The 20,428-nt window shown below is 48.9% G+C and overlaps 6 protein-coding genes across 6 annotated transcripts; 4 read left to right on the forward strand and 2 right to left on the reverse strand.

Moving 5' to 3' along the window:
• Positions 1–472: 472 nt before the first annotated feature.
• On the forward strand, positions 473–1,610 carry N7500_009751 (uncharacterized protein; the record flags this gene model as incomplete). Its single annotated transcript, XM_056680890.1, has 3 exons — positions 473–548; positions 631–849; positions 871–1,610. The coding sequence occupies 3 exons, from the start codon at positions 473–475 to the stop codon at positions 1,608–1,610; spliced, it is 1,035 nt and encodes a 344-aa protein (XP_056528272.1).
• Positions 1,611–2,036: 426 nt separating this feature from the next.
• Positions 2,037–4,553, reverse strand: N7500_009752 (putative actin polymerization protein Bzz1; the record flags this gene model as incomplete). The annotated part of the gene is made up of 6 exons (XM_056680891.1): positions 2,037–2,431; positions 2,485–3,631; positions 3,686–3,766; positions 3,818–4,345; positions 4,422–4,448; positions 4,509–4,553. The coding sequence occupies 6 exons, from the start codon at positions 4,551–4,553 to the stop codon at positions 2,037–2,039; spliced, it is 2,223 nt and encodes a 740-aa protein (XP_056528273.1).
• Positions 4,554–4,749: 196 nt separating this feature from the next.
• Positions 4,750–6,960, forward strand: dbp5 (ATP-dependent RNA helicase DBP5; the record flags this gene model as incomplete). Its single annotated transcript, XM_056680892.1, has 7 exons — positions 4,750–4,816; positions 5,148–5,240; positions 5,347–5,515; positions 5,583–6,080; positions 6,139–6,376; positions 6,426–6,626; positions 6,682–6,960. The coding sequence occupies 7 exons, from the start codon at positions 4,750–4,752 to the stop codon at positions 6,958–6,960; spliced, it is 1,545 nt and encodes a 514-aa protein (XP_056528274.1).
• A 744-nt stretch (positions 6,961–7,704) lies between these two features.
• Positions 7,705–10,105, reverse strand: N7500_009754 (uncharacterized protein; the record flags this gene model as incomplete). The annotated part of the gene is made up of 6 exons (XM_056680893.1): positions 7,705–8,067; positions 8,126–8,417; positions 8,465–8,885; positions 8,936–9,684; positions 9,826–10,053; positions 10,101–10,105. The coding sequence occupies 6 exons, from the start codon at positions 10,103–10,105 to the stop codon at positions 7,705–7,707; spliced, it is 2,058 nt and encodes a 685-aa protein (XP_056528275.1).
• Positions 10,106–10,532: 427 nt separating this feature from the next.
• On the forward strand, positions 10,533–12,065 carry N7500_009755 (putative GTP cyclohydrolase II; the record flags this gene model as incomplete). The annotated part of the gene is made up of 5 exons (XM_056680894.1): positions 10,533–10,643; positions 10,706–10,919; positions 11,032–11,663; positions 11,719–12,000; positions 12,060–12,065. 5 exons carry the CDS (start codon positions 10,533–10,535, stop codon positions 12,063–12,065), a joined length of 1,245 nt encoding a protein of 414 aa, XP_056528276.1.
• Positions 12,066–16,346: 4,281 nt separating this feature from the next.
• N7500_009756 (basic helix-loop-helix domain-containing protein) lies at positions 16,347–19,450 on the forward strand (the record flags this gene model as incomplete). The annotated part of the gene is made up of 2 exons (XM_056680895.1): positions 16,347–17,244; positions 17,268–19,450. The coding sequence occupies 2 exons, from the start codon at positions 16,347–16,349 to the stop codon at positions 19,448–19,450; spliced, it is 3,081 nt and encodes a 1,026-aa protein (XP_056528277.1).
• Between the last annotated feature and the right edge of the window lie 978 nt (positions 19,451–20,428).

The raw sequence follows: 20,428 nt of genomic DNA on the forward strand, positions 1-20,428 counted from the left end.
TCAGCCGTTTTACCCTTTAAAGTATTTTCTGTCGGAGACCCACGGCCGCAAAAGTACCGGATATTAGCATACATATTAGCATACATATTAGCATATATTAGCCTGAAACTATGGTCCAAGCTCCAGTTCAAAACGTCAAAAGATCAAAACAAATAGAAAAAAAAAAAAAAAAAACCTGAAAGAGTCATTAAGCCACAAAATACAGAACCCTCCGAATGCACGAGCCAGTCTTAGTCGATCCTGTGGCTGTGACTACCGGTCGAATCATAGGGTTGATTTCTCGCGACGCACAGAAACATGCCTGTGCCGGACTAAGTAATAATGGTGATAGAATGAAATAATAAAAAAAAAAAAAGGAAAAAAAAGGGACCTTGTGTCAGTTTCAATATCCGGCTTGACCCCTCAGTTATAGGGGGGAAAAAAGGTATATAAGCTCGTTCCCGTCCATGCTTCACTTCTCTCATCTTAAGGAATGCTTATCGACGGTCATAAGTGGGCGTGTGAAGCTTGTATACGGGGCCACCGTGTGACCAGCTGCAAACATCATGGTATCTTGGTCTCCCTTTTCCTACCCCTATTGACTCGAATTCATCGCTCTTGGAAACTGACTCGGATCAAACCCACACCTAGATCGTCCGTTGATTCGCATCAAGCGTAAAGGTCGTCCTTTCGCAACATGTACAATATGCAATGCAACACCCTGTACATCTCCAATCGAGCATGCACGCGCAAAGCGTGACGCAGAGCTCAAATGTCCTTCAAAAGTAACGCAAACACAAAACACAACAGACGCCATATCTTCGGCATATGGAAGAAGAGAAAATTGCAAGCGCCATGGTGCTGATTGCTGTTTGCTCTTTTTCTAGAAAGCCTCGAGCCACGGAAGACTCTATCCGCGGCAGAATCCCAACGGTTTCCTTCCGATTGCGCCGCGTCCACGTCCAAGCCCAAGTCCATCGGGATCGATTTCCGGTCCGGCGGGTGAGAAGCATGCAACGGTTGCAACCAAGTCAAAGTCTAGGTCCGGGTCAAAGTCGGCCTGCTCGACCTCGTCGGCTTCGTCGCCCGGGAAGACCCCCATCTACCATGATGCCATGGGGGCAGGAGAGTGGTCTGGTTCCGAGGGCTCATCTAGGATTGAGTCTACTAGGCAAACCATGTCTTTCTCGGGGTCAGTGATGCCGAGTTTTGATTCAAATCAGACACTCAGCCCAGGGCAGGCTGGCGCCGCTTCACGATCTGCACCGGGCTCACTGTATGAGTATCCCATTGAGTACCCCGCGACCTCGGGGACCGAGGCCGCGGCCGCCTTGTTTGATCCTGCCTATTCCCTCCAAGCTTCTACAATCGCTGCTTCGGGTTCTCAGCTCGCGCAAACGATGCCCATGGTTAGTCCGCTCGAAGGGGTGAACCCCTTTGACTTTTCGCTGGACCCTGCGCTGGAAATGGGTGATAGCATGCGATATATGAACGAGGGTGAGATGAATATGGATTTGGAGATGCCCGTCATGGAGGAAGTGTTCCAGGTGGAGGATTGGTCTAGGTATATGTGGTCAGCTGAGACAGGCTTTGAGCATTTAGACACCGGATTTCCCCCTGCGTCACAATAACAGGAGGGGTTCGGGCGGCGAACCTGGTCAATAACTCGCATGATGATTGATGATTATGATATTACTGCTTGGAAAAAAATTTGGAAATGTATATACAAAAAATGGGAAAAGAGCAAGCATAGGCTCTGGTGCCGTTTGTGATATGTTCTACTCTTGCGCTTTTGCCACTGTGACTGTTCTAACCGTCATTAAAATCCAAGGGAATCAACGTGTCTTATGCTCTATGCGAGACTCGCGAATGGTTGCCAAGCACGAAAAGCCCCAATGCTCCTTGCTGATGTAAAATAATGATGGCAACGGCACTGACGACGCCGACTATACAGCAGAATGAAAAGAAAATCAACAGAAAGCAGGCCTGAACCTTCCAAGATTCTATAAAAAGGCAATGATCAAACGTTCTGGAAAGAGATGTACGAAGGCCAGTACCTACACCTCCTGGATGTAGTTCGCCGGAACGCTCTTCGTTACACCACCCCGTTCGACGTCAGCCCATCCATCACCACTATCCCGGTTGATTAATACAAATCGGTCACCCTCTGCCATATTCCACTCCATATCGCTGCGGGCTTCATAGTCATACAAGGCCTCAACATATTGCAATTTCTTGGCCCCTCGTCTGGGCGCGACGGCTGGTCCGACACGCTTCGGCGCCGCGCTTCCTGCCAGGGATGCTGAGGAGTTTGAGTACGTTGACCCGGGTCGGTCAGGCATACTGGGACTAGCGGATGGCACGGGTGATGGTGTTGGGGCAGCTTCGACATATGCGGCTGGCACAAGTCCTTCGTTGGCTCCTGAGCGAACTCGCAGCCATCCAGAACCATCTGTGTAATTCTTAGTGAGTTTCAGGTGTAAAGGGTAGCACAAAAGGACGTACCATCTGGTTGGAGGATCACCACTTCATCTCCATCTTCCACGCTGACCTCATCCGAGCCAGTGGCTTGATAAGGGTACAACATCTTGCCTCGTGGCTCTTTGGATCTTGAGCCCATGCCAGAATCGCTGGGCGGAGGCGCAGTCACATATGCTGTCGGAGGTGGTGCTAGCACCCGGTTCCTTTTTGTGGTAGCGGCAGCTGGTTTTGTCTGTGCAACGGGAGCCGGGGGCTCCTCTGCTGGGATTTCTGGTGTGGGTTGAGTAGCAATGTTCGATACCGACCGAGTCGTGCTGGCCGCATATCCCGAGCTAAGAGAGTTCATTGTATTTTGTCGCGTCAGAGAGGGAGCGGCAACGGAGGCTGTGGGTGTGCCGATATCCACAGCAGGCATGGCACCGGCCTGTTCTTGTCGCAAGGCCTTGAGTTTCTTCTTCTCTTCCTTGGTTTGCTCACCCGGGCACTCCGGCGGAACCTTCATTTGGCATTTACTATGGCAAGTGTAACCACAATCTCGGCAGTCAAAGCCCTTGGCGGACAGACCCCAGATTCGCTCGCCGCAAAGGTCGCAATTTGTCGGGATCTTGAACGTCTGAGAGCGGAAATTGTGGTTCTGGGCCCCAAGAGACAAATCCCCAGCCACTGCCATGATGGTCGCCGTTTCAACCTCGGCTGTGACCCATTTGCGATCAACCTCGTGCAAGGATTCTTGAATGTAGAACATTGACCGCACAACGTCTAACTCGTTTCGATTATCCTTGCCATGTTGGATATTTTCCCGTACTTTCTTGCTTCCTTCAACCTCGCGCTTCTTCCGGTCTGACTCAACTCGCAATTCGTGAATTTGAGCTTTGCTCTTACTCAGAAGGTTGCGTAGGAAGACCTTGGCTGCCTCGTCGACGACGATTGAAGCATCGTCGTGCCATACTGGACTCGGCTCAAATGCCAGGTTCGCAGGTTCCTGCGATTGAGTCACATTGTGCTGGAGGAACATCAAGGAGTCCAGACGCGGGTTGTTGCGAGGAATTTCGACAAGAAGATTGGCGAGGTGCTCCGTGCTACGAGAAAGAGATGACTTTTCAAGTTGGGCGGCAAGCGACCACATCAAGTTCATTTTTGCGACTCGTGTTTCATTGAGGTTTTGTAAACCCTGGAGGGACGTATGAGTACCATTCAGAAAGTTAATAGAGGGGGTTCATCTTACATCAATCACCTCAGGGACATATTCATGATAAAACTTCTCCTTCAGCTTATTTGTCACATTAATGCTGATGAGATAGAGGTTCTACCAGCAAGTTAGCACCATGACAAAAGTTTTCAGTCAGATAAGCCATACCTTATAGTTGTTCATCTCCAGTATTTGTTGCTGATATGCTGTTTGTGCTTTGCTTTTACCATGATCGAAAGCGGACTCCATTTTCTTTCTGCGAGATTCAACCTCCTGGCATGCGCCATCGTATTTACCCTTCGCTTTCTTGAGATCACCATATGCTGCCTCCCGTTCCTTTTCTAATTTCCCATGATATTCCACGTGGCATTTGCGAATCTCTTCATATTGCGCCGCAGCTTGTTTCAAAGGATCTGCCACCTGCACTACCAATTCTGACGCAAACTTGTCTCGTTCGGCGGCATGTGATTCCACGGCATTCAATTGTGTAGTCCATGTGGTGAGCGATGCGCTTTCGAGGGAGCCGGGGGTCAAGGTGGGTGTATCGCCCACACTCAAAGGGCTGATCTTCTTCGACTTGCGGTCATAGTACTTCTTGCATAGGGCCGTTAACTTGGATGCGTATTCCTTCTCAATGACACTGCGCTCGCGGTAAAATTGGTGTATCTCGTCTACCCATGATATACCATTTGATACCTGTGCAACATGTTCGCATTAGCTCCACTTGAAGGGTGAGCTGACGGGTTGCGGGGAAACGATATCGGGACCATACCCAATTGTTAACTGGTTTGAAGGAATCCTAGAGAAATTGATCCAAGTTAGCTTTGAACTTGCGACCATCACCATGCACTGTCAATACCTTTAACTCTGCTCCGAATTGGGGCGCAACGTCTGCGGCTGCCATGGCTAGATTGAGACCCCAAGGCACACGCGCATGGGATAGCGCGGGAAAGGAAGACCGAACAATGAGACGGTATTGCCTGGTCTTAGCGTTACTTATCAGTGGGCCACTTGTCTATCAAGGTCAGTATCAATCAAGGTAGTCAATCTCTCCAAGTAGGCAGTGTTCAATGGGCTATTGAGGCCATCAGATAGGAGGAATGAGCTCAATAGCCAAGGCGGGGAGAACGCCGGAACCTGTGACAATACCAAACATACACGTTGCTCGTACTTAGTATGTGCATGGTCCATGCGTTACAATACTATAACATTTATTTCACTTTGACTCAATTCGGACTAGTTCCTGTCCTTCGGCGTCATCTGTTTTTGCTCTTCCATTCAGAGCTATTGTTTTCTTTGGCTATTACTCTTCTCTTCTTGGTGTCTGGATTTCTGATTTCTTCCATTCTTGCTGAGTCCTGACCGAAGTCATCCTCAGTTGGCGCCATATTAACAATCGTGCGCCATCTCCCATTACGAACTTTTCTTTACCCCACGACCACCCCTCCAGCTTTCTTTCCTTCTCCAACTCATTCTGGTTTTCTGGGATACCCGCCAGACTTTTGCGCCATGTCTGATAACCCAGAGACCACACCCGCCACAGGCTCTCTGGCTGACCGTATCACCAAACCTGACGAGCCGAAGCCCACCGGTACGAGACGAGACCACGCCACCGTTGCGGATTCTTCCAGTCCACACGACCGGGAAACATGTGATACCCCGGCTGATAGCTAACATGTTTTTCTTGAATTTCACAGATCCCTCCAATGTCTCCACCACCCCCAAGGAGGATGGGGCCTCTGCCCCCGCGCAAGGCTCGCCAGACCTTGAGGAGCCCGATTACACTGTCGCAGTGAAATTGAGTGATTTGCAAGCGGACCCAAACAACCCCTTATACTCAGTCAAGAGCTTTGAAGATCTGGGCCTGTAAGTGCTGCTCATTGATATCCTGGTGCAAATGATCGTACCGCAGCTAACTTGATTGACACTGCAGAGATGCGCGCATCCTGAAAGGTCTCTCCACCATGAACTTCCGCAAGCCATCCAAGGTTCAGGAGCGCGCTCTGCCCCTTCTGATGAGCAATCCTCCGAAGAATCTCGTTGGTCAGTCGCAGTCCGGTACCGGTAAGACTGCGGCCTTCGTTCTCAACGTCCTCAGCCGTCTCGACCTCTCAACGGAGCAGTTGCAGATGACACCCCAAGCTCTGATCCTCGCTCCTACCCGTGAATTGGCTCGCCAGATTGTCGGTGTGATTCAAATTATGGGTCAGTTCCTTGAAGGTCTTGTCATCGGCACTGCTGTTCCCGCTGATTCGAACGCACGCCCGTCGAAGATGGATTGCTCAGTTGTGGTTGGCACACCTGGTACTGTTCAAGATATGATCAAGAAGCGTATTATGAACCCTACCGGGCTGAAGGTCCTTGTCCTCGATGAAGCAGACAACATGCTCGACCAGCAAGGCCTGGGAGATCAGTGCATTCGGGCCAAGGCGTAAGTACTTTCAAACTCCGGCACTCAAAGCTTTTAGCTGATATCCGCCCCTGGATAGGATGATCCCCCGAAATGTTCAAATTGTCCTATTTTCCGCGACGTTCCCCGCTCACGTCTACCGCTATGCGGGCAAGTTCGCCCCTGACGCAAACGAGATCACCCTCCAACACGAGGAGTTGACCGTTGAGGGTATCAAGCAACTCTACATGGACTGCAGCAATGACGAGGAAAAGTACCAGAACCTCGTCCAGCTCTATGGTCTGCTCACTGTCGGATCATCAATCATTTTCGTCCGGGTAGGTATCATCTCAGATTAAGATTGGAATATTGCTGATCGCCGTTTAGACACGTGCCTCTGCCATTGAGATCGAGAAGCGTATGGTTGCTGAGGGTCATACTGTCGCCTCGCTGACTGGTGGTGTCGAGGGATCCCAGCGTGACGCAGTGATTGACTCCTTCCGCAGCGGTGAAGCTAAAGTTCTCATCACGACCAACGTCCTCGCTCGTGGAATTGATGTGTCTACAGTTTCATTGGTCGTCAACTACGTGAGTTTATCGCCTGTCTGCTTTTACGTCCAAAACTAAAGCTTATCGCCTTCAGGATATCCCCGAGGAGTACTCTGGTGGTCAGCGCACCAACACGCCCGACTACCAGACCTACCTGCACCGTATCGGTCGTACTGGTCGCTTTGGTCGCATTGGCGTGGCAATCTCATTTGTCTCCAACCGTAACGAGTGGGAGATGCTTCGCAAGATCCAAGACCACTTCCAGTGCATCATTGACCGCATTGATACTAGCGACTGGGATGAAGTGGAGGAGATGATCAAGAAAACGATCAAAAACACCCGAGCTCAAGCCAACTTCGCCCAGGCCAACTAGACGTATGGAACGTTGGGGTCGATGTACAACGTACACTGAACCCTTGCTTCAATCTTTACATCCTGGTTTGAACACATCATTTCACGTTTCATGCTTTTGAAGAGTGACGAAATCTCTTCTCTTTCTTTTTCGCGGGCCAATGGGGGGAAAGTCAAATTCGATACCTATTTGCATGCACGGCAAAAAAAAACGTCTGTTCTTTCTCATTTCAACGTGTTTGTAGATCGCGTTCTTTTGTGTCATTACGGACTTTTCTTATGAGTCATTCTTTCGACACCTATTAATCTTCTCTGTATTCATGTTCTCTTGCATCTTTCGCATCCAAGGAACCACTCTTATGCTCAGTGGAGAGTTGAGCAGCAATGTCAGCGTAACAATCGATGCGGACTTAAGACACGCATAGGGATATCGTTTACCCGACTATGATCACACCAATCTACACCAATCTAGGCCTGGATGACAGTTCCCCGGGCTATACCAAATGTGTAGGTTGGTTGGCAAATCATCGTTCTGTGGAAATCCTGTTTCAGAGAGATGTCCTTACAGATGGGGATTTCACGTTTGAGTCTCATTTTGTAATGTTGGTAAATTATATGTTCTAGCGCATGCCACCCCATCCATAATGTTGATGGGGTACCCCTTTGGCCGAGGCAAATTGACAAGGAGACCAACAGTCTGATTCACTCGCAAAGCCCTTCTGTCGCAACTATATACATGAAGCCATCACAGCATAGAAACACCCTTTTAGAACAACCACTGATTGAACGCAACACCAAAATCTATATTATTAAACAGATCCAGGCCATCAACTTCGATCAGTGAATCATAATCGAAAGCAGAGGTATCCCCAACGTTCGAGTCGGGAAGAATTGACTGTGGCTCCAGGATCTCATCAATGATCCTAGAGAATAGCTGACTGGCCCGTTGGAAGAGAGCATAGTTGGCACTATCCGGCCGAACGATGGTCTCAAGATGCGAGATGAACACACTCAAATTGCGGATAAGTGCCGACCTCGACCCTTCGTATAGGAAAGGCTCGCCTGTGTGCTTTTGATGCTGCAAGGCTTTGATGAGTAGACTGGCGCTAGGGAAGCCGTAGAGTAAGACCTGCCATTCACCTAATATTAGATTGGGTAGAATTGAATTCTTTTGTGTCAGTACGTACCGTCCACGCAAAATCCGGTCGGAGATCGACCATTTGTTCGCGTTGCGTGCCTAATGTCAGAACCGTTGATAGGATCTCAGCACTAACGCAAAGCAATGCTGTGTTTCCGCGTGGATTGCTCTTCCCAGCAATGAGTCGTTGGATGAGGAAGTCGTTGTACAAGTATGCCAGATATGAGATGATCATCATAAGGCGTACTGCTATGTGTAAATTTTGATCCCAGCACCGTGGGCTGTACCGTAGCCAATTGGGGAGCGAATCCCATGCTAGATGGCATCGCTGCGAGATGTTCCTGTATGGTATTAGCGATTGAACATCAATAAGAAAGTTATGATTTACTCGAGCATATTTTCCATCTCGGGTGTCACATTCTGTAGAGAGACCTCAAGAATCTCATCCCGAAATGTGCTGATGATGAACCGCACTCGTATCCATGATGATCGCTGTACTACACCTTGGAGATTCCAGCCATTCTCATCAAGATGATTGTGAGAGTAATCTAATATCATGTCATCAGTAGCGAGCGCCTCATCGCTAATATCAAGGGGCATGCGACAATCGGCGTATCGCCATGGTATCCTTGGCGGTCGACCTAGGAATGTAGCAATGCTCTTGTCGAGCTGATACGCTGCAGCAAATTGCCGTCTACGTGATTCTAAGAGAAACTCGGGTATATCGCTCGAGGTTTTAGAGTCACGGTGAAGGCCAAGTGCGAAGATATCGGTGGAAAGCTCGCCTAATCGCTTCCAACAAGCGGGGCCTAGGTTGCGTTAGGAAATAGAAGACAGCGGGTGGATGGGCTAAACGAACTTGAATCACCATGTACTATATCTGACAACAGAAGAATCTCATGTACAAGCCATATTGTCAGGTCATTGAGTGGTGTGAGGATTTTGCAAATCGATAGTGCGGCATCACTCGCTGCAAGCATCTTATGCGCATATTGAGACCGCGAGGTCCGTTCCTCATCGACCCTGTCATTAGCGAGTCCCAGATATCTTGCCCGACCAGCGAGAGCGCAGAGAAGCCCGATAATTTCAAGGCGGATTGCTGATCCCGTGAATAGCGCATGGAAGTCGCGCCCTTGGGTGGAGGAAGGAACCTCGAAAATTTCAGACGTGTTTTGTATTATGGTTACTGTCAGGGAGGAAGTGAAATCGGCAAGATTACGGTCCGATATGTTCTCTTTGCACATGGACTTGACCGGGCCAAGACTGTTGAGTACAAATGGCGCTGGTATAATCGCGCTTTGGCTTAGTGCATAATAATCGCGAATCAAGGCCTCGACTGTGGCAAAGTCGTCGAGTGTCAATATAATTTCGGAGATCTTGTGAACCCAATATGGTGGCAGGATCCTCTGGGCGGATTCAATCTCCAGGCCCAGACTCAGGCCTTGTGAGCCCAAGTCGACATCCTCGGTTAGGGGAGATACGAAGCTCGTTGGGCCGAAATACCCAGATAGCAGTGGTTGGATACGGGCCGAGATAGGCCCAGACGAGCTCTCCTGTTCCACATTAGACACAGGCGGGTTGAGTGGTGTCTCGTTTGACTGAGGGTTCCTGGAAAACGGCAATCATAAGAGCCTGTTATGCATATGGATGAAGCTACGGAAGTGTATCGGGAGCGATACTTGACTGTTGGCCAATTGACAAGACAGGAAGATGGCATCAAAACAAAAGACGGATCTACAATTGACGCACCTTGCTGATGGGGGTCGATCAAAGGGAACTCCCTCTGCCAATGGGAAGAAACGGCGACCCTTGGCCCTTGTCAGAGGAGCGGGGTGGTAGTAACATCGCGTGGAGATGCCACGATCTCTACAGCGAGTGCATACAGGTAATGCATGGTCGCAGCGAACTTTGTCTCTGCGGCATGGCTCACAGGAGGCTGGTTTGCCATTCCGACGACGCGAGGTCGTTCCAGGGGTACTATGTAATTAGCGGATGGCATTAAGATAAGAACCGAAATCATTTACCTCATAGGGAAATCCAGGTGCTCAACGGGATCAAGTCCCCAAGGCCCAAATCCCAAGTTTCGGTGTTCGCTACTCCGACCACTTAGAGTGAACGCCGAAGAACTCCGGTGGAAACCGGTGGATCCTCTGGGGAAGATGGTAGTATAGATTGGATTTGTACACGATACTACATGATAATCAAAGCCAAGAGATGTCAAGACCAATCTCAACCGTCTTAAGTAAAGGCCAACATCTCTTTGACTGTACAAATCCTGCAGATAAGCCCCTCAGATAACGTGAGGAGAAAGATAAGTCACATGGGCTGTCCCCCTCTTACACCTCTCTTTCCCCCTGCTTTTCTTTTGGACATCTTTTCTTTCTTCTCTCTCTCTCTCTCTCTCTCTCTCTCTGTCTACCGCTATCTCTATCTATTGATCTCTTCTATAAACAAACATGTTGAAAACCGAACCCATCCCCGCCGCGTTGCCCGTTGGTCCCGTACCAACGGAGCCATCTCCAACAACTCCTATTGACCCCAACCCCAGGTTCAGCAATCATATTATCGTAAGATTACTCTAAAATATATGCTGACTTGAACATTCGGATGATGCTGATATCAGGTATAGTTAACTACTTACCCAGGCCAGAGCGGTATTGAGCCCGTCCCCCTGGAGTGGGGCGCTCCCGACGCCAAATCCCGGGGTCCGGTAGTTGTTTCACGCAGTGGGAACCTTGTTAAGCGCCGCAACGCCATCGGTGCCCACGGTGGCAGTTACAGCATCTATAATGCCCTTGCCATTGCCGCTGGTGATTTGGATGCGGATTTCCGACCGGACTTCCGTAACTCTGAGCCGACTTTCAATTTTTCCCCCGCAGCCTGCCTGGGCGGATAAGAAGAAGATCGTCTCTATGGATCCTTATGGTCATGATATTGTCAACCAATTCAAGGCAGAGCTAGAGGCTGGCTGGGATATTCGCCCGACTATGGCAGTCACTCGAGCTAACATGAAACTCGCCGAGATTGCTGATGATGTGAAGAATGGCCTGCTCGAGGTGGACGGGTCTATCCTTGTTGATTCATCTGGCGAGGTTCGTGTCACCAAGGTCGCAGCTGAACCCGTTTGGTATCTTCCTGGTGTAGCAGAACGATTTGGGGTTGACGAAGGCACCCTTCGTCGGACTTTGTTCGAGCATACCGGTGGGAGCTACCCCGAGCTTATCACTCGACCTGATCTGAAAACCTTCTTGCCACCTATCGGAGGTCTTACGGTGTACATCTTCGGTCCCCCGGAACGCATCTCGGACGAGAATGTTAAGCTCGCTCTGCGCGTTCACGATGAGTGCAATGGTAGTGATGTCTTCCAGTCAGATATCTGTACCTGCCGACCGTACTTGGCGTTCGGTATTCGCGAAGCCATTCGCGAGGCACAGAACGGCGGCAGTGGTGTGGTCATCTATTTCCGCAAGGAAGGTCGAGCCCTCGGAGAAGTGATTAAGTATCTAGTTTACAATGCCCGCAAGCGTGGAGGCGACACCGCCGATAAGTACTTCACTCGGACAGAGAATATTGCCGGCGTCCGCGATGTAAGAATTGTCATCAGTTAACGTGGCTCGCGTGTACTAACTTTCTTCCCTGCAGATGCGATTCCAAGCTCTTATGCCCGACATTCTGCACTGGCTCGGCATCACCAAAATCGATCGCATGCTGTCAATGTCGAACATGAAACACGATGCCATTGTGGACTCTGGCATCAAGATTGTCGAGCGTATCCCTATCCCCGACGAGATGATTCCTAGCGATTCAAGAGTCGAGATCGATGCTAAGATTCAATCGGGATACTTCACCACTGGCAAGCAACTGACTGATGAAGAATTGGCTCAAGTCCGTGGGCGCGGCTGGGAGAAATGGGAAGACATCTCGGTAAGTTGAACTGCCTTCTTGGACACTTTGTAGACTTGCGTGGCTGACCGTTCTCACAGCACTAAGTTTGGTTTTCATGGTGCCTTGTCGGGATCAAAAGTCAGACTCGTTACTTTAATTTCGGTATCCCTTTTTGGCTGGCAATTTGGTCAGTATGAAGCATGAACTTACGCACCTCACCATACAGTACTTTGTCGCGAGTTCATAAAGTATGGATCTATATCCAAGAGATAAATTGAGAAAAGAGTTCATATGATTCGAATAACAAATTCCATGTCGTGGTTTGAGTAAGACGAGTAACAGTAACATATCACAAGGTACTCATTATCAGACGTCCAAGGTCCTTCCGATACTGGAACGGGCATCCCCGCGGGACCTTAGCGGCCTTATCATCGGCCAGCACGCCGACGTGGAGTCTGCCCCTATGTACTCCGTATTCCCCGATTGATGTACAATCATAGAGAAAAACATTTCTAGCACTGGATTTTACGACCCAACACCCTTTTATGTCTTAGAAACATCGCCTTTCTGGAATTTACCGATATTGATCCGTTTTGAATGGGGTCATGAGGTTCAGATATCTCCACGGTCTCGGACCTACCTACGTAGGTAAACATCCGCAAAGCCAAGCCCGATCAGTGGAGGCCGACAAAAGGTTGATACATATGTTGTGTATTCAGAATATATGCGGGAGTACTACTACTTTCTGAGTGGACCTCTATCATCGAAAACTAATCTAAAGCGCGCGTTTTTCTCGCGTGTTCAAACGCAATATGTAGATTTCACTTATTATCAATAACTTATCAGTTGATGTAGTAGATTGTCACCCTGAGCTAAAGGCTTGAATCTGGGATATAGACTCGGATATGCAGGGGCAATGTATTATACTCCGTCGATATAAAGATTGAGAGGGGAGGAGACGTAGCGCCAGATAGCGCAAAGGAAATTTAAGTGCTTAGCTGGAAGTTTCAGGCAGGAGGGGATGGCCTTACTCAGGGGATCTGCTGTATCAGTCTTTCATACCATCTTCTCCCTTTATGAATTCCGCTGGCCTAGGGTTCTTTCTGCCTTTCTGGTCGTGAGACGCATATTTTTAAGCAGCTGAGAGATTTTGAATGCGGAACGGGCCGACCCGTCGATAGCTCAATTGTAAAAACCTTATATTTCCATATCATGAGGTACCTAATGTCCCGGACCGAAGCAGACGTCGTTTGTCATTGGGCATTAAAGAGTTGATAGAGAGACCCGTGAGATAGCAAGATATAGGCTGTATCAAGATGAATGCACAAGAAATCAATATCCGGACCTGTGCCGCTGCCAGTTGACGATGTATGTGAGGCGGCTCTAAAAGTACCACATAAACAATTATCAGTCTCCTGTTTGTTTCGACTGTAGGGGCTTATCATGGTGGTGTGCTATTTACCTGCTATATTTTCTTCCAAATTGCCCCTCTGCTCGATTTTTTTCTTGCATCCCATCATTCATTTCCTTACGTTGTGTTATCTCTTCCCCGTTGCCTCACATATCTCCCATTAGTGTCTATTGCAACTTAGTAGCTCTGCCCTATACTTCGAGCACATTATGGTGGCATTCTGTCAGGGAAACCCCAGAAACTATACCGGAGCGCCTCCAGACCTGGACCAGAGCCCTATTCAGAATGAACTCGGCTTGTTTCCAAACGATCTTCCCGAGAGTTAAGTCAATGAACACTAGGTCATCGAGGAGAATAATCCGAGAGCTTGAGTCAAATCCAAAAGTTCAATATTCTATCCACCCGCACCAATCTGAGTCCTTTCTATTTCCAGATTACAGCGCACGGCAAAGGCAGATACCCGGTCGCTGAATGCCGCCACAGGGCCCAACTTTGGTAAAAATGTCTCAAAGTATTCCTCGACATTGACCTTGGCTCTCGAAACCCCGACAATGTGAATATAGGAAGCGCCTTTTCCTCAAAGATGACATCGAGGATTGGCATGGCAAAGGCCTGTAACTGAGAATAGCACCATACCCCAGCTACTTGAATACACACACCTTTGAGATATATTATATTGGATGTCTCTTATTGCTGGAGCGCGGGGTTATGAGCAGGAGTGCGAGCTTCAGATGAGGAACATTAATGCGAAAGTCACCCACTGCTACCAAAAGTTCCTTTTTGGCCCTAATGTGAGTGATCAGTACCCCAGTATTCGAACAAAACTCTCTCAAATTGCTCACTTGAAGATTAGTATGGCTTGGGATATCCTACGTAACCTACGGCTTATGAATAATGCAATCCGTAACTCCTAAGACCGCGTGTCAGGAATTACTGATGTAGACCAAATTGTTTAAGATGCACTCTAACTATCGAGCCAGGTCCTGAAAAAGTTACTATTAGCTTTCATCTGAAACAGTAGGGACCCGTCCAAGAAGATACACCTGTGAGCCTCGAGATCAAAAGAAGCTAGAGTACATGGCGTAACGACACCTTGCGTAAAGGGAAAGACGCCTCACACCTTTCTTCACGAACGGGAAACTCAGCTGAAAAACCTGAGGTCTACCTAAGCGACTACCATGTCCACAGGTCAAGCCTTACTTTGTTGTAGGTATTCCATAACCACTAACTCTCGAGCCCACGCAGCCCGATCTTGGCCCAATAACAACTCTTTATGGTTGCAAGATTAGTGAGCTGTCTATATATATACCCTTTGCCGAGCAACTTTTGCCGAGCAAATAAACATGCGGTGGCCTTTGATTCTGCACCAGCGGGGGTGGAGAATGCGCTAGAACAGCTCAAGCATCCTACTCCACAGGAGAAGGCCGGTGACATAGTGAAGAACTCGGCGAAGACTTTAATGGGGATAACTGTCAGTACGATGTATTGATAATGGAACCTTGCAGTTTTGATGGTATGGTCCAGCAAATCGTGAGTAGCCCAACATGGGATGCCTTGTCGACTGTTTAAGTTTTGAGACTAAACAAACAAGTTTGAGCCGAAAGAACCCCGATTGAAAGTGGGGTGGTTCTCAATAAGCTAGATGACGCAGGGTGGCTGGTTTCCAAAACACAAGACAGAAAAGTTTCTTCTGAATGCCGGTCAGAAAGTGTCGCGAAGCCGAGTTATTATGTCAAGGTAAATCGATGTGGACCGCAACACCGAATTCAGGATCCACACAGCCTTCTACCAGACTTTTACAGAGTACCATTGATCCCATTCGCCTCTTGCGCCGTTTCTCTAATTTCTAGTGCTACCGGCACGACAGTGGAGACTGGCACGATCAGATAAGATCATAACACGCTCTTTCTTTTTCCCGCCTGTGGGGCGCCAAGACATAGCGCGATGACGTGTCCAGACAATCAGAGCGCAACAGAAGAAAGCAAATTAGGTCTGCTCCATTTAGTAACCGAATATTCAAGGTTAGAAAGCGTGTACAAGTATGTTGAAATAGAAATGTCAAGAGGTGAAAGGGTGAAGCTTAGAAATCACATGTCGGGGTGGGCACTGAGAGAAAGTGGGGGCACGGTAGGACCAATAAGCACTGGTATTTTATTACTGTTACAGACCATTTATTACATTGTTACAGGCAGAAATATCCATGAGTCAGCGTAATTAACACTCAGGATACTGTCAGGGGTGACCGGGGAGCCGGAAGTGCGTCCAGCCGCGATCATACGAGCCTTCCTATTCGGCTGCCTGGCGTATTTCGGTCCATACAACCTCCCCTGATCTTCATGCATGGAGACTGGAAGCTCGATCTCAACTTGAAGAGATTATAGCTTGTATCTGTCTCTTTTCAATTTCCTGTATTCTCAAGGCCTGCTCAGGTGATCCACCCTTTCTCACTCGGAGTTCCTTTTTGCGCAGATTTTAGAACCCACTTGGTTCCTTGGGCCTAACAGTTGCGCTACATTGTATGTGGGTATATTGAACATCCCTGCTGTCTGCTCCTCCAATCGCCTACTACCACCCGTGACTGTGGTTCTAACATCCCCCCTCCTCGCAACTCAGTCTTTACATCTCGCCTTGCAGAGAGCAAGTACATTCATTTCTGTTGAGATCCAGCAATTTCAGTTTGAGCGTTACACCTGAATTTGAAGCCAAGTCAGTATTATCTATCTTTCTGCCGCCGTCATGGGATCGTCGCTAGCCTGTATCGGTCTAGATGTCTGTCTTGCCTCTACTATGGCTGTACAGTCGGCTGAAATCTGTTTTTGTTTTTCTTTTCTCTCTTTCAATGACATTGGCTTTTGTCTTATTACTGGAACTAACGTCTTCATCAGTGAGAACTGTCTAGAGTGCCCAATATATTACTCGGACCTAGACTGCCTAGGGCATTGGCCGAGCACCCAACTGTGGAATGCCAGCCAAGATGTCCGACCCCAATATGGAGAGTGACTTTCAGCTTTTTTCTTCACGAAACTCTGGTGGAGATGAAACTGGAGGAAATGGTCACTCGTTCACACATCGAAGTGGAGAGAATGTGAACCCAGATTGGACTCAATGGATGCGATGGGATGAGCCAATGTTCTCAGAAAGAGACCAAAAGCAGATGGCCTCATCTATAGATCTACCATCTATCTCCCCGCACACCGATATGAGTTCCCCGAGTCATTTAAATTACAGAGACTTCTCGCCCAATCTTCCGCTCGGCTTGATGGAGATTCCATCTGAGCCTAATGCCGGGAACAACATCGGGTACACTCACAGCCTGTCTGGACAAAATCAGCACATGAGTCATCAACAAAACTTAGGTCTGGTGTCCCCAATTTCAAGTGTTGGGACAAGCCGGAAGCGAAAGACGGGCAGCGATGACGATGCAACCACAGTGACTGGACCAGTGCAACCGGGCAAGAAAATGCCCGCCAAAAAGCGAGCTCACAACGTCATTGAGAAGCGGTATCGCGCCAACTTGAACGATAAAATTGCCGAACTTCGCGACAGCGTTCCCAGCCTTCGGTCGACCAAGAACCCGAATGGCGGCTCAGCCGATGATGACGACGAAGCTGAGGGAGCAAATCCCGCGAACAAACTCAACAAAGCCTCAATTTTGTCGAAGGCGACTGAGTACATCAAGCATCTGGAAATTCGTAACCAACGTTTGGAGGACGAAAACACTGCTTTGAAGAACCGGCTTCGCCAGGCTGATAAGGTAGCAGATCAAGCCGTCACATCATCAGCCTCTGTTTCCTCGCCCAGCAACTACGCCTCAACAGAATCGTGCTCCGGTACATCACCTAGCGTGTTCTCTCAAGCGGAAGAGTTATCCAGTGAGAGTCCACCCACATCGCAGAACCCCCGGAAGGCCTCCTGAAGGTTCCTGATGCGTGGAAACGTATGCGAGCTGAAACCCCGAAGCAAGGAGTATTTGCGGAATCCTACATCAAATACCCCTCGTCATCCTCCTCTCATCAACCGCAGTATGCCACAGAGCATGCTTCCACTCGACGTTCAAGGATGCCCAACAAGTATATGCTGGGTGCCCTTGCCGGTCTGATGGTCATTGAAGGCATGGGCTCTGACGATTCCGAGTCCGAGTCGAAGGGCCTGTTTGCACTCCCAATCAGTCTTCTCGGCCGTTTCCAAATACCCAAACTGGCACCCTGGGAATTTTACCTGAAGCACTTCTGGTACTCGTGGCAGGCGCGTGCATTTGCCCATTTCCTTATGCTAGCAACGCTGGTCGTTGTTAGTGCCTTTATCGTTTTTGTCTACTTGTTCAACGCGCAGCCTATTACGCGGCGTGGCCCATCCAAATCGGTTTCTGAGGGTCCGGTTGCACCTCTTACCTCAAGTGATTTCCGTCGGCAGGCTTGGCTGACTAGCATGCAACGGGTCGGTGTTCCACGTCATAGGTTCTTCCGAGAGTGGTATGTTGTTACTTCGAGATGCTTCGAATACGTCTTACGATGTTTCATGGGATGGAAACTCTACTCATGGGCCACCGGAATAACTGAGGAGGATGAGAAGGGGCGAGTCAAAACTTGGGATATCGCAATTGATGCTCAGCTCACTGGTGGAGATGCCGAGATCAGCAAGAGTCGCCTTGTACTCACTATTTTCGCTGCCGGCACACTTCCCTGCACTCCTACAAGAATGATAATCAAAGCCTTGCATGTCCGCATTCTCTTGTGGAACGTTGGAGAAGCGGGCTCCTGGTCGTTCCATGTGTCAAATGACATTGCACGAGCTCTCGCCAGATTCCAGTGGGGTGTAGCTCGAGAAGTCAATGCCGCGCTGCCTGAAGGTCACCCTGATCAGCTTCCCCCTCATCTTGCTGCCTTGGTCAAATTAGATTGCGAGGATGTCATGATCGACAACATCATCCAACGCGCTGTGAACCTGACATGGAACCGACCAACCCAGGAAGGTACTGGCGATGACGAAGTGCTGCTTGATGTTGTAGACGAGGACCCGGCTATCCAATGTTCGCAAGATGCACTTGCGGCTTGGTGGTCGAGTCATCTTTTGCAAACCGCTCTTCTCAATTATTTCGAAGCAAGCGAGAAGGGTCCTGTTTCCAAGGCAAGTCGCGATGCATTCAAAGAGAAGATCCGTATGTCTCTTGATGTGGCCCCAGAGCTTTCCGCCGCGCATACTCGGGCACTTGTGATGAAAGCAGTATTCTTTGAACAAAATCGCATCGAAAATGTTGGGGCAGTTCTTGCCGCGCTACCGAAAGAAAAGAGAAAGGGAAGTCAGAGCCAATCATCCAACTTTCTTGATTCCTCTCTGCCCGTGTCGGTGCGGGACGAAATATCCATTGCGGTGCGCTGTGCTATGATTGCTACCATTGTCACCGAACGATCAAAAAATAACGCCTCCTCACTACCCGAGTCCTTTACCGTTCAAAAGGCCATCACTTGGTTTAATCAGCTTCCGATCGATCCAGTCGAGCTTTCTCTCATCGGGTTCTCGTCTGTCTATCATCTCCTACACCTCCTCGCCTCTGATGTGGATTATATTGCGTCATCTGATTCATCGTCCCCTTCGACCCCAGTCTCCGAGGCCACGTCCGCCGACGATGAAGCCGAAGAAAAGACCCGTCCGACCCATAAATTCTCTATTTGCCCCCGTGACATCCCCAATCTCGGGCGAGTATCAGCAGAACTCATATATTGGGCTCGAAATGCCTATACCCCGGCTTTTTACGGCTTTTCAACTACTCTTGTAGAAGTCATCGTCAATTCGTGCACAGAAATTTGCCAAAATGCGGGCATCAACGTCGATGACTTTGTGCACACCACACCTGACAGAGCTCTGTCTAAGAAGCGCAGGACACGTCGGCGCAAGGGAGAACCACAGTCATCTGAAAGCGATGCCGATCAAGATCTAGTTGATTATCCTGCTCAAAGACCTTTTCTGCGCCGTGAGCGGTCCGCTAGCAACGACACTGGGTATGGCAGCCTTTCTGTTGAAGAAGATGGACAGCCAACACAACTTCCTCCAGTCCATATGCAGGAGGCGCCCCGCTGAGATCTTCAATGATCTTAACAGGGCAACTCATGCAAAAATAATAATGACGGCGTTTTTGGCTTTTGTATCTCTAGTTTGGTTATGGTCCAGGGGTTTTTTTCGGTCAGGCAAAGAGGGAGATACGGAATGGTGTCAGGAATAACGTTTGTTTACGGGCTCTAGCACCCAATAGAATGGCATCATGACTACAATTGAACCATCTTGAAAACTAAGATGCGTATAGATATCTCATTGACCTGGAACTCTGTCTCCTTGTCCCTGTGCCGTTTGCTCTGACGTAGCTCTGACCTTGATAAAATTCCTCCCTGGAGTCATTGATTTTTCCATTTACAACCGAAGAATCAGGTTTCATAGTGGATAGCTCTACGAGAACAGCGACATTGTGCCTTTGCGGCAGAATTTTCTACCGGTCTCTTCCAATAGGTAGCGTCTCTTTTCTGGCATACGGCAACATCTACCCGAGCTTTGCCTCTCTGGAATAGTTCGCAAACAATTGAGCCTACTCCTGTCTGCTCGTGAGATGTTCGGTCTGGGCCGAGATTAGACCCTCGCCATCTTTGCTTTTCAGTCTGCTTTAAGGTGTCAAACCCGCTACAACTCTCACTCCGTTTCGGGCCATTTGTGAAGTGAAATGCAGCGATACGAGAGGTAGGTCTAGAACTACTGAATGGTAGGATCTGGAAATATCTCGGTTCACTGAGAGAACGATGAAATTAGACCGAGAATGAATAGTTACATGGTCTCTCAACCCGGAAGAGGTTCGGCTCAAAGGACAGACCGAGAGAAGTCTTTTAGTAATGTCCATCAATACACACGACTACCTGGCATTTATCAAGCCAAGGCTTGAGGAGGATACTATGGCGTCATGTTGACAAAGTTCCAAGACTGCTACGCTACAGTTTCCACTTTGAACTTGACCATTGTCTTGAACGTTGCAGTTGCATCCCATTGAACCGACTATCCGAGGCTCAATTCCAC

Source organism: Penicillium coprophilum (assembly GCF_028826855.1).
Source record: "Penicillium coprophilum strain IBT 35676 chromosome Unknown utg000006l_segment0_segment0, whole genome shotgun sequence".
NCBI lineage: Eukaryota > Fungi > Ascomycota > Eurotiomycetes > Eurotiales > Aspergillaceae > Penicillium > Penicillium coprophilum.